This window comes from Paramormyrops kingsleyae, chromosome 8, assembly GCF_048594095.1.
Source record: "Paramormyrops kingsleyae isolate MSU_618 chromosome 8, PKINGS_0.4, whole genome shotgun sequence".
NCBI classification, from domain to species: Eukaryota; Metazoa; Chordata; class Actinopteri; order Osteoglossiformes; family Mormyridae; genus Paramormyrops; species Paramormyrops kingsleyae.
Window position 1 is genome coordinate 39,667,758 of NC_132804.1, and position 14,093 is coordinate 39,681,850.

Sequence of the window (14,093 nt, forward strand, 5' to 3'; positions counted from 1 at the left end):
ATAAGTAAATAAAGGGCATGGTATTGTGATACAGTTTTTACAATCTGTTGCACAGGCAGAGAAGTTTCAAACTACTTCCATGCAAGTTGATTTATGAGTAAGTCTTTATGAGTTTAACGCTCTGAACCTAATACAATGGTGATGCATAAAATAGTTCTTCTGTGAGACAAAGCGATACACTGATGCATAAAAAAGTTAATATTACTGCATAGAATTCTAACCAGGATGCGTAAGGACCTGCCTTGTTCCGGGTATTGTACCAAAAAAGTCCCCTTTGGGGGTATTTCCCATTTATGCTGCCTTCTGGGGTTCTTTCCACCTTCCCTCACCTAGGAACACGACACCAAGCCCAACTGCCCTAACAATAAGCCTGATAATCTAGCTCACTTAGTACACCTAGCAACTCCTCTGTCTCCCCATTAACTTTCCATGCCAGTCCCTGACAAGTAAATGATTGTACATTTGTCCATAAATGATTGCAGACTGGTGTCAATCTAATAAATGTAACCAACATAGTCATGGCTGCTTAGATTCCTGTAAATCACATGAGAAAAAGGGGAGGTCTTACAAGCTGTGTCTTTACAAAGTGCCAGTAAAAAGCCTCAGTCTCATTTTTCCCTCTATAAAGGCAGCACTGTCTGTTATATTTCAACACATACACCCATGGTACAACTGCGGAATTGGTGTTTTTCTGTTCTACTCTAAAAAAGTGTATTCTGTTCCAATGCATCAAACAGTGGATTTTGTACTTCTATATTTACATAGGTCAGCCAGATGAACACATACAAACCAGACCACATCAAAGCCAAGGTAAGCATATGATTCATATGGGTTTAAGTTATTGAATGTACAGTTTTTACAATTATTTCATTTACATCTACATTTATGCCCAGCATTTACAGAATTATAAAAGGTATAACGAATTAAGTCAAGTTTAACTGCACATATTTCACAATTGCAGAAAAGCTTACTTTTTGTGAAGATAGAGGAAAATAGCCAGTGGTCTTTCCCCCTATGGTGCTTGTGTTTTGTTTAATTATATTGCTTTTTGCTTTCTTGTAACAACTAATGCTATATGCTTAGCTTCATATCTACCATTTCTCCATATCATTTGACTGTTGTTATGTATAACTAATATTTAGTTCATGTCTTTCTTACATTAAATAAGAAGTCTCCCCCACCCTTTTTTACCTTTTTAGTGAAAGGAATGTTCTGAAAGCACCAACGCTCGCTGGTGCCTGCTCCTCATTGCACAAGCTTAAACTTGCATTCCAAGTTCCAGTGGATAAACATCTCAGTGGTTCACTTACTCTTTCAAACATTGTGATTACCTAAGATCCTCCGAGCACAATACAGAAATTGTAGACCTGTCATTAATATAGTAGTAAAAGCCAGGTAACTCATTTATAATGGGTTTATATGAAGGAAAAGGAAACATACATACACATTTATACAAAGATTTTAGGAGTTAAAATAAAAACTTATCCTGCAGGGAGCAGAAAACAGTGAAATTGAGAGTTCAGATAGAAATGAGCAAGTTTTAGCACTTGGTGAAATGTGCCTTAAATACAGAAACATTTTACCTGATAACAGCCGTTTTTGACTGCCACGATCAATTCTGATGGAACTGTTTGATGAATTAGTCACAACTCTTGAACGACCTACATTTTGAAATCATGCTATTCCTGTCCATCGTTAAGTACTGACAACTCTTGGATTTTTAACGAAAGGAACATTTCAACAGGAACTGGCTGTCAGCACGGGGATATACAGTACCAGCCCATTATTCCTCCAGTTGTAGCTGGTATTAATGGACTGTCAAGACAGAATATGGTTTCCCTGTGGACAAACAGGCAAGAGTTACAAAGCAGTTTGCAGCGAAGTCTGGCTTTCCTAATGGCATCAGTGCTATTGAGTGCACGCACATTACAATAGAAGGTCCATCAGAGGATAAAGCTGCTGTTTATTTGGATATAAGCTTTTTTTTTTTTTAAGGTAAATGTCTGCAATTTTGGTTGAAATTTATGACAATATATGATAATATACCATCTAACTTTTAGAGTAATTATATTTATATATTTTACACAAACCCGGAAGCATTTCTGGAGCTCTTAGTCAGAGGAACGGTCGGCGGTTTGTGGCGCACTAGTGAAGCTGCGACAGCTGCCCAACAAGCTGCTTCTCCTAAATGGAATTAATAAGGACTTTGCGCGCTCTGCTGCCCTTTGTTTCACTGAAACCTGGCTCAGTGAAACGATCCCCGACAACGGACTGTGTCTGCCGGGCTTTCATCTGCTTCAAGCGGATCGCGTATCTGAGCTATCGGGAAAGACGAGAGGCGGCGGCATCTGTTTCTACGTAAACGAAGGTTGGTGTACAGATTTCACTGTACTAGCCAAGCATTGCAACAAGGACTTGGAGACACTGTTCATCAACTGCAAGCCATTTTATTCACCGTGGGAGTTCTCCTCCTTCATCCTGGTCGGTGTGTACATTCCACCTCAGGCCAGCGTGAAGGATGCACTGCAAACCCTGGCTGAGCAGATATCCAGCCTGGAACAGAAGCACTCAGACTCCCTCTTCATCATCCTTGGGGACTTCAACAGAGCTCAATTAAACCACGAACTACCAAAATACAGACATCATATTAACTGTCCCACCAGGGACAATAAAACATTGGACCACTGCTACGCAGTCCTTAAAGATGTATATTGCTCTGTTCCCCAGGCAGCTCTGGGGCACTGTCTGGTCCATCTCATCCATACGTACAGGCAGAAACTGAAATCGGCTAAGCCTGTGGTCAAGACAGTAAAGAAATGGACTAATGAGGCAAAACAGGAACTATAGGACTGCTTTGACTGCACTGACTGGAGCATTTTTAGAGCTGTAACCAACAACCTGGATGAATGGTCTGACACTGTGATGTCATATATCAGTTTCTGTGAAGACACATGTGTCACTTCCAAGACCTTCTGCATATTCAACAATAACAAGCCATGGTTCACAGCAAGTCTACGTCAACTTCGTCAGGCTAAGGAGAATGCCTACAGAAGTGTACAAGCAGACCAGAAACCTACTGACTAAGGAGGTCAAAGTGACTAAAGGAAGCTACGCAGAAAAGCTGAAGAACAGGTTTTCAGCCAATGACCCTGCAGCAGTATGGCGAGGCTTGCATGAGATAACTAATGGTGAGTTCGTTTTTCTCTCGGAACTCGGAAATTCCGAGTTGAGTGACATCACGTCCGACATTCTCCCGTTCGAGCTACCCACATCTCGAGAACAAACATGGCTGCCTCCATGAACACGTTGCTGTGTGTTGTTGCTTTATATTTTAGCAGATTTGGAGTTTTCCAAATGGAGAAATGGAGATTTTTCCGAGAGACAAACAAGAAACACGAACCAGTCAAACCACATTAAAAGCTTTTTATTTTAGTACATTCATAGCGATATTCATTTTTCGATCGGTAAACAAACTACAAACAAACTAAGTCGCCATGTTGAAATTACGTCACAGGGGCAACTTAGGCAACAAAATCTGGTCCGACTTCAACGTCATAAAAGGGGCGTGTTTCCGACGGGAAGTAACGTTTTTCGTGACGTTTCGTGACGTTTTCATCCGAGTTCCGACTTGGAGAGAAATAATCGAACGCACCATAACTACAGGAGACCACCCCTCCCTTGCTGAGGCAAACAAAGACCTGGCTGACGACCTGAATGACTTCTATTGTAGGTTTGAGAGAAACAAATTCACACCCCACTCCAGCCCAGCAACAATAGCCTCCATCACACCTCTGGCAGTGCCCCCTCCCGCCCTGGATACACAGGCTACACTCAAGATATCTGAAAAGGATGTGATCCAGCTCTTCCGGAAACAGAAAACCAGGAAAGCACTGGGCCCAGACGGTGTCTCCCCCTACTATCTCAAAGTCTGTGCTGACCAACTGGCTACAGTCGTCACGCAGATCTTCAACAGATCCCTGGAGCTGTGTGAAGTCCCCTCCTGCTTCAAAAGCTCCACCATCATCCCAGTCCCCAAGAAACCCTCCATCACAGGACTGAATAAGTACAGGTCTGTTGCTGTGAATGACTGGTGCTAGGCCACCTGAAGAACACCACTGACCACCTGCACGATCCCCTGCAGGTTGCCTACCGGTCAAATAGGTCAGTGGATGACTCAATCAACATGGGTCTGCACTTGATCCTGAAACACCTGGACTACCTAGGGGCTTATGCACGGATCCTGTTTGTGGACTTCAGCTCAGCTTTTAACACAATCATTCCCGAAATCCTTTCCTCCAAACTATCACAACTCCACTTTTCCCTTGCCATCTGCAAGTGGATCACCAGCTTCCTAACAGACAGGATGCAGCATGTGAGACTGGGGGACGTGTCTTCTGGTACATAGACAGTCAGCACTGGTGCTACCCAGGGTTGTGTTCTTTCCCCACTGCTCTTCTCCCTCTACACTAATGACTGCACCTCCAATGACCCAGCAGTCAAATTCCTGAAGTTTGCAGATGACACTCCAGGATGGTCATGCGTCTGCATATCGGTGGGAGGTTGACCGGCTGGTGTTCTAGTGCTGTCAGAACAACCTGGAGCTTAACACGCTCAAGACTGTGGAGATGACAGTGGACTTTAGGAGGCATCGTTAGGGACTTCTTCCTCTCACCATATCCAACAGCCCCGTGGCAACGGTGGAGACCTTCAAGTTTCTGGGAACAACCATTTCCCAAGACTTGAAGTGGGAGCCCAACATCAACTCCATCCTCAAAAAGGCCCAGCAAAGGATGTACTTCCTGCGGCAACTAAGATGGTACAGTCTGCCATGGTTGCTGCTGAGCCAGTTCTACACTGCTGTCATTGAATCTGACCTTTGCTCCTCAATCACAGTGTGGTTAGGAGCAACCACTAAACAGGACCAAGGGAGACTGCAGCAAACAGTGAGGGCAGCGGAAAAAATCATCGGTGTCCCCTGCCCTCCATCGGGACTTGTACTACACAAGGACTAGGAAACGGGCAGATAAAATCATTGCAGATCCGTCACCCACTGGACACAATCTTTTCCAACTCCTCCTCTCTGGCAAGCACTACAGAACACTGTTTACAAAAACCACAAGACATAGGAGCAGCTTCTTCCCTCAGGCTGTCACCCTCATAAACAACTAAGCTGTGCCACCTGCCTTCTGTAAATTTTGCCCCCCTTAAACTCTGTTTTGCACTCAACCTCGCACCTGTGTTACCTATGTGTGTATATTTCAAATTGTATAGTGTATAGTCTTGTATAGTGTAATTTATTGTTTGTACAGCGTCATTTATTGTCTGTGTACTAGGGAGTCTCTAGCAGCCGAAACCAAATTCCTTGTGTGCCCCAGCGCACTTGGCGAATAAAGCTGATTCTGATTATGATATAAGCTAATTATTCATTTTTATTATTTTTTATGAAATCTATCAATATAATTTCTTTATTTAGTACTAAACTAAACATTTCTGACCACTGATTAAGATTATCTAGATATTTAGTATGGGCTATAAACACTGTTTATAAATTTCAAGCTGTCAAAATTACAAAATGTAATTTACATCTAAATTAAATCTAAAGCAAAATCTAAATGTAACTTGAAGATTTATATGTAGATTTTGTATGTAGTAAATTTAATATGTAATGGATATAATTAGTTTTTATTAAAAAAATATATTGGATTTATATTTAGGACTTTGGTATAGAATATATGTTATAAATCCTAAGTACCTCCTCACACATTTTACATTTACATAAATGGGGCAGCACAATGGCACAGTGGTTAGTCCTGTTGTCTCACACCTGTGGGACCAGGGTGTGGAGTTTACACATTCTCTTGTCTTTGGGTTCTGGGGTACTCCAAATTATGGACATATCACATGTAAATGACTGTTAAGCGCATTCTGCCACTGACTAAAGCAGGTTTAAGACCGAACGCGGCATGCGCTGTGCTTTGCTCTGAAACCCATTATTTCTATGGTTTGCGCAGTGCAAGAGCGGTTTCAGCGGCCTTGTGCGCACACCGTGGTCAAAGTTGAAATTTGTTGAACTTTGACCATTGCGCGCTGTGACGCATTTTCACGTGACCAATAGAATAAAAGCATCGAAGCGGGCTAGTGTTCAGTCTGCCCCTTCGAAACACACACACACACAAAGCGAGTATGGAGGGAAAGCTAATCTTATCAGTCTCTGAATGTCCAGAAATCTACAACGCGACATTATCGTCTTACCAGGAAGACGATATGTTGGAGAAAGATTTCTCTTGATATAGGCATGCCAGGTGTCTTTTGTTGCTTATTGTTGGCAGTATACTGAAATACCATGTGATAGCTACAGGCTATTTTAGGTTTATTAATTGAAATAATGAGGTATTCATAGGTATAGGGCTTCAGGATACCTCCCTGAAATGATCCTTTGCAGGTTGGGATGTCTTAAAACATATTTTATCTTTAATTTTGACATATTTTCTCCACTTTAATAGAGGACGAATGTAAAACACCTGGAAAAATCTCAGGGACAGGTATATTAAAGACAGGAAGAAAGTCAGAGAAAAGAAGAGTGGTGCAGGAGCAGAGCATGAGCTTCCTGGAGCCTTATGTCAGGGAGAGGGCCACCTCCTCCAAAATGTCCCCATCCTCACAGAATAGACCTTCCAGTCCCCAGGCTACTTCAGCTCCTTTAAGCTGCTCTCTGGATATGAGGGTCTCATGCACGCACAGCCTATTCTTTCTTGGTGCTAACAGAACTAGTGCTAGTGCTTTTCTTTTATACATTGTCGTGACTGTCCGTGGGCCAGGACAACAACAAACCAGGAGAGTCTAGAAAACCACACCTACTTTTTGCACTGAGCCCCGCTACAAGCGCAATGCATTGAGCGCACTCGCTGTCTTTTGAGAGGAAGTGCAAACCCCGTGGCGAGCACAGCGCATGCCACGTTCAGTCTGAAACCCCTCTTTAAGTGCATTTTTTTCATCATGTGTGTCACGATCGCCTGGCGGGCAGAAAGACAGCAAAGCCCTGGAGTCAGGAATAGGGGTTTATTCCTCCAAAACGACAGGTACAGCACGATAAACAACATCAATGACAGACCTGGGGAAACAGACTTGAATGCAGACTGAAATACACAAGACAAGCCAAAATAACAGGAAACAGGTGATCACTATCGGGGTAGTACACGTGGTTAACACTAGAATTCCTGGAAAAATGAGGCTCTCCTCCCTTACTCCCCACACAAGCTGCCCGCCCCCTCTGCAGCACCATTAACACCTTTTGTTTTGCAAATGGATCACAGTCACTCAGTGAAAGTCATCCCCCAGCCTGAAGTCACTTCTTCAGCTCAGGTCTGCACTAAAGAGTTTATCTAGCGGTGTATTGTAAGGAATTGTATACATGCTTTGATATAGCATAATTGGAAATATATTGGAACCCCCAAATCTACTAGGGTAACCGTGGTGGCAATTACACAAATATGTGATATAACAAATACATATACTTGATGTATGTTCTTTACACAACTATATGTGTAAATTTATGATCAAATAAATGTGCAGACAATCTTATACACGTGCATGCATGTACATTTTTGATATAAACACTTCATATGGTACATGGGAAAAAAGTTGCATCATTGAGTCATGAGTGCAAGCTGCCAGAAATTTAGACACGGTATGTGTAAAGAGCATATGTGTGTGTATGAAAGAGAGAGAGTCAGTGTCATTCAAGTGGAAGATACACATTTATTATATAAAATAAGCAGATACACAAAAGGTACAAAACCATTTCGTGTGAACTGTTTCCGTGGAAGGTGCACTGTGGCATTATTTTAAAAAAAAATTTATAACAAAAGGTTGAACTTTACACATTACATCGTATAACATTTTTGGCACCCCTCAAGTAAACAATATTTCGTTTTTACTGCGTGCCACATTTATAATGCATATACCGCGCTAATGTCATGCCAGTGTCCTTTTAGCGATATACGTAAATCAATTTATCTTTTAGCTCTTTAACTTTTAAAACTGAATAAGGTTACACAAATTGTTGCAGACATCAACTGTATGTATTTATTATATCAAATATAACCGCTTGAATGTGAAACGGGAACATACATACGCGAAAGTCTTCTTTATTGTGCTGTAATATATTTGGACCGCAATCTGTTTCTGAGTAATTAGCCCTTTTGTGTGCTCCAAACATGTAACGTGTGAACTGTTTCCGTGTGAAGTTCACTGTGGCATCTCATAATCCCATACATGATTGCATATACGTCCGGAGTAATTTATAGTCTTTTGTGTGCTCATAACTGCGCAATCTTTTTCGCACGTAGCGATGTCAGTGTGTAGCCTATACTTGCAAAGTGCATTGTGCCATCTCATAACAGATGGACATAGTAATCAGTAGTCTTTTTTTGTGCTCATAAGTAAGCAATGTTTCACATGTAACGTACGACGTTTCCCTGAAAGGTGCACTGTGCCATTTTTTAAAAGGCTGAATGTGTGTTTTAGCACATACCTTTATTGTATTTTGTAAGATACTTGGACTTCATACGGTCTTTACACATTCTAAGTTGCAAGTTCCATTTTTTTTCTTCATTACTTATAAAAATGTTTTGTCTGTCGGCACATTTATAATGCATATATCGCGCTAATGTCATGGCAGGGTAATTTTAACGACATAAATTAATTAATTTGTCTTTTAGCCCTGATCGAACTTTAAAACTGAAAAAGAGATTAACACCGATTGTTACAGACAGTAAGCAAATGCATTCTTTCAAATACTTTCGGGAAACTGAAATCGCGATTGCTGAATCAAGAGAAATGGGGATTAAATTGTATTTCAAATTACGATTATACTATACATTTCTTTTACGATTCCTCAGACCACACTGTTAGAAAGACGTTTCTGAGCAGATCCGAGGTTGAAACCGTGAAACTCGCTTTCATTTGCAAAACAATAGGTGTTGATTGGCGTTGATGAGGGGGCGGGCAGTTTGTGTGGGGAGTGAGGGGGGGGGCTCCACCAGAGGTGGGCCGAGATTTTTCGTAGGCTTTAGGGATTCTAGTGTTAATGAGGGGTCATGGCACACACGAGGATTGGACGAGCTGGGCGTGACAGAACCACCCCCCCAAAGGCATACCTCAGGGGAGGCAACGCACGAGACCGGGGACACGGGACCTGGAAGACAAAAGCAGGAACATTAACGGGTGACCGGGAATAGAACAGACACAGAACAGGCACAGGGACAGGAATTAAAACAACACCTGACAGAGGACAGAAAAGGCAGATAGACAAAGCAGAAAGGGAGACCCCATGGAGACCAACGGGAGGAACGAAAGGGCCAGGAGGTAGGCAGAGGGACAGGCAAAGCAGGCGAGGAGGGAGATGGAGGGGGCACCAGGAGAGGCGAGGAGGGAGTCGGAGGGGACCACAGCACAGGTGAGGAGGGAGGAGCAGCCGCAGCAGGCGAAGGCGCAGCTACAGCTGGAAAAGGTGTAGCCAACCAACGAGTTGTAGTAGGAGGAGCCGCAGGCGACCGACGAGGCGTCAGAGGGGGACCTGCAGGCACCCTGAGCCCCAGCCAAGGACAGCGAGGGCGAGCCAGGGGGCAGGGCAGGCGGGACCCTCCCCTTACGGGACACCGAAAGGCGGGGACCAGACCGTAATCTACCACGCTGGGCCGGTGGTGGAGGAGTCTTCCCCTTAGAGGGGTCCATCATATGTCCCATTCGAGTTCCTCCTCTACCTCCGTCCAGGAAGGAGGAGCGACGGTCAAGCAGTCCAGAACCTCCTCAGGGACAGGAAGTGGGGTCCTGGGATCAGGTGCAAGAGGATTTGGAGCTGGGACCTCAGGCGGAGCAGGAGGCGGAGGCAGATGAACCATGGGCGGAGCCGGGACCACAGCATCGGGCGTGGGTGGAGCTACAGGTGGCGGCGGGGCCTCAGGCGCGGCCGGAGCTGCAGGCGGCGCCGGGACCTCGGGCGCGGGCGGAGCTGCAGGCGGCGCCGGGACCTCGGGCGCGGGCGGAGCTGCAGGCGGCGCCAGGACCTCGGGCGCGGGCGGAGCAGCAACCATAGCACAGGGCCTCGGGCGGTGCAGCAGCTGCAGCACGGGGCGCCGCAAGAACCACCAGTTCAGAACCAGCAGGGGGTGCCACAGGAAATGCCGGTTCAGGACCAGAAGGGGGACGCCACAGGAACCGCCGACTCAGGACCAGCAGGGGGTGGTGTGGCAGCCAGAGCAGGTCGGGATCAGGTGGGACAGGCAGATCAGGCAAAACAGGTGGGACAGGCAGGGCTGGCTGGTCAGGTAGCACAGGCATGTCAGGAATGGGAAGCACAGGCAGGACAGGAATGGCAGGTGCTGGCGGGACAGGCAGGACAGGCACATCAGGCGCCAGTGGGACAGACAGCACATCCAGCACAGGTGGGTCAGGAACATCTAGCACAGGCGGGTCAGGTATGGAAGCCAGGGTTGGCACCTCATAAGCAAGAGTTGCCCCTTTAAGAGCCCGCGGGATAGCGTCCCACACTGCTCTGGCCCCTTTAAGCGCCAGGCGAGTTCCCCGGAAGGGGGAAGCTGCTCGCAAAAACAACTTTGCGGTGGTGGTGATGTCTGGGGCGCGTTCCGCTGGATTTCGGATCGCTTCAGCGGGGAGAGGAGTGGTGAGAAAGACAGCCCCAAGGAAAATTGTGGATTCCTCCTGCTGCCTCCTTTCTCTCCTCTTCTTTTTCCTCCGGCTTTGGCTGGTCAGCTGAGGTGAGGTCATTCCGGAGGGAGCTAGCGCCTGGAGCTGCCTCTCCGTTACCCTCGCTACCAACAGTCAGAGATTGTCATGCACCTCTGCCACTATGTGCGCCTTCAGATGGAGACATTCTCTGGAGCAGGGTCCTGCTCCGACTGGTCAAATCCCAAGCTATGGGGTCCTCCCGGACCTTGGGTAGATTCAGCCAATATATTGCCTCCTGTAGGAGACTGAGGCGCTGATCCTCGGTCTGTGGGGGCGCTTTTTGGAGGTCTGTCATTTTGTCACGATCGTCAAGAAATGGAGGTGCAAAAAGGCACCGAAAGCCAAGACACCAGCTGAAATCTATCAGTAATCAGAAAGCAATTCTGCCCCTTTTCAGTGCAAATTAATATCAGTTGGTTCAGACCCAACTGATGAAACATCTCATGATGGGTAAAAGCAATGAACTCTCTCAAGACCTTCGCAACCTTCTTGTTGCAAAACATACTGATGGCATTGGTTACAGAAGAATTTCTGAACTTCTGAATGTTCCAGTGAGCACTGTTGGGGCCATAATCCGGAAGTGAAAACAACATCATTTCACCAAAAACTGGCCACAGTCAAGTGCTCCTCGCAAGATTTCTGACAGAGGACTCAAAAGAATTATCAGAAGAGTTGTCCAAGAGCCAAGGAGAGCTTCAGAAAGACCTGGAAGTAGCAGGTACAATTGTTTTAAAGAAAACAATAAGTAACGCACTCAACAGCCATGGCCTGTATGTACGCTCACCACGCAAGACTCCATTGCTGAAGAAAAAACATTTTGAAGCTTGTTTAAAGTTTGCTGCACAACATTTAGACAAGCCTGTGAAATACTGGGAGAATATAGTCTGGTCAGATGAGACCAAAATTGAACTCTTTGGATGCCATAATACACACCATGTTTGGAGGTCAAATGACACAGCACATCACCCCAAAAACACCATACCAACAGTGAAGTTTGGAGGTGGGAACATCATGGTCTGGGGCTGTTTTTCTGCATATGGCACTGGCAAATTTCATATGATTGAAGGAAGGATGAATGTAAAGAGACATTCATGAATAAAATCTGCCATCTACCAGGATGATGAAGATGAAATGAGGGTGGACATTTCAGCAAGACAATGATCCCAAACACACAGCCAAAGAAACTCTCACTTGGTTTCAGAGAAAGAAAATAAAGCTGGTAGAATGGCCCAGCCAATCACCTGACTTGAATCCAATAGAAAATCTATGGAAAGAACTAAAGATTAGAGTTCATAGAAGAGGCCTACGGAACCTTCAAGATTTGAAGACTGTTTGTGTGGAACAATGGGCCAAAATCACACCTGAGCAATGCATAATTAATAATTATACTGTCTTACACTTTTATTAATCCCCATGGGGAAATTCTTTTTATGCCTCCCTCAACTTGCTCTTTGTAGAGCAAGCTGTCTGTGAAGGGCAGCCACCTGTAGCGGCGCCCAGGGAGCTGGGGGTTGAGGGTCTTGCTCAAGGACCCACAGACGTGCTGAGGCTGGCTTGGACCGGCGACCTTGTGATTACAGGCACACGGCTTAGCCCACTGAGCCACACGCTGCCCAGCCAAATGGGGAAACAACAGAACAGGACTGGCCAGGAACTGATCCTGACATTATTTTTATGTACTATATTATTATTTTAATGACTCACCTACAAATTTGCAACTAGTTTCTCCATACAGGAGGCGTCTTAACCCCTTGGGACCGGCGATCCCGCCGGCGGGATCTGACAGAAATTTCGCAAAACCGTTCAAATAACTCCGCGAGTTTTTGTCATATACACATTTTAAAAATACTCTCAGAAACCTTGGACGGTCTACTTTTCAAATATATATAGGTAGAAACTAAATATATTTTTACAGCTTCGTGATACGAATTGAAAGAACAAGAGTGACTGACTTAAGCGTCTGCGTCTCGAAGCGGCTCTGATCGCCCACCCACTTGCAAATCGCGCTATTCGCATGATAATAACATGATAATCCGACAGTTAGTATTGGGTAAAGAAATATGTGAATACGCCCATTGTGACCGAAATAAACAAGAGCACATGTCTGGGTAGTGTTTACACTGATCGGCTACAATATAGCACACGGATACGTCTCTGCCGCTGAAGCTTTGCGCCAGTGTTGCCACTTTCAGCAGCGAAGCTCATACCTGTGTTCATAGCTCAGTGGGCTAAGCCTGTGTGCCTGCAATCACGTGGTCGCCGATTCAAACGCAGCGTATTTAGAACGTGAATAGCGATCTTCCGCTGAGAGCGGTCCTACACGCTCCCGACGCAAGTAAAACAAAGAAAGATGACACGATTTGTTTTTTTGCCTATTTAACCTAATTTTAAAAACTTTAATACTTCTGACAATGGAAGTTTTGAAAAGAAGACAGATAACGGATTTAGTCAGTGTTTTTTTCATGATTCTACATAATGATTTCAGCGAGATATAAACTGAAATACACGAGAAAGATACGCGGTCGATGATGCCCTCGTCCCCAGAGCGTCAACAATAGTCACTGCATCATATTTATCGCTTTCTATATTTATATAGTCACAGTTTTTCATTTTTCATTCCATCTATCAATAAACTGTGAAAGGGATTTTATTGTTGCTACTTTTCTTGCGTTTCAAACTGCCTTTCCAAAGTGATGGGTGTGGGGTGCAGTGACATTCCAGACTGATGGGCCATTGACAGTATGCAAACTACTACAGGTGTGAGGACACCTATCTCATCAATATTCATTGTGAAGACCACTGACTTTGAGAAAAAGAGTGTCACTCCAAAGTTCTAACACTTTAGTAATCAAACCATATAAAATTTCTGAATGTCACTTTCACCTATGTGTAGCCAACCCCTGTGTCTATAAGCTTCAGAGCTCAAAAGTCTTACCTAGAAATGTCTATAATGTGATTTTTTACAATTTCTCAGCATGTCTGAAAATAGGTTTTTGAAAAGTATATGTTTAAAGTTGATTTTAACAAAAAATAGAATAATAACATTCTAAGAGGTCTCAGATTATTGGTGCTGAGTTTGTGCTGAATAAAAGCAAATGTATCACTTTGGGATAAATGTTTTTTAGATAGGTGAAATATTTTAAAATGTCAAGGCATGTCAGACTACCTCGAAAGTGGAAAAAAGGCCTCAGGCCCCAGGGGGTTAAAGCTGTCATTACCAACAAAGGCTTTTCTACTAAGTATTAAATAAATTTCAGTAAGCGTGTTCAATACTTATTCCCTGTGTAATTTCACTTTATTTCACATAACTTAATCTATGTACTTATTTGTTTTGATTTCTTTGT

The 14,093-nt window shown here is 44.4% G+C and overlaps 1 protein-coding gene across 7 annotated transcripts in view; it reads left to right on the forward strand.

Moving 5' to 3' along the window:
* Positions 1–592: 592 nt before the first annotated feature.
* Positions 593–14,093, forward strand: part of csf1a (colony stimulating factor 1a (macrophage)) — a 129,758-nt gene continuing 116,257 nt past the window's right edge. For all 7 annotated transcript variants that reach the window (XR_011992752.1, XR_011992751.1, XR_011992750.1 and 4 more), the window contains exon 1: positions 593–810. Coding sequence is in view for 4 of the 7 variants with exons in the window: in XM_072715833.1 (XP_072571934.1) it covers positions 775–810 (36 nt within the window). In the remaining 3 variants the exon portion in view is untranslated. The remainder of the gene's footprint in view (positions 811–14,093) is intronic.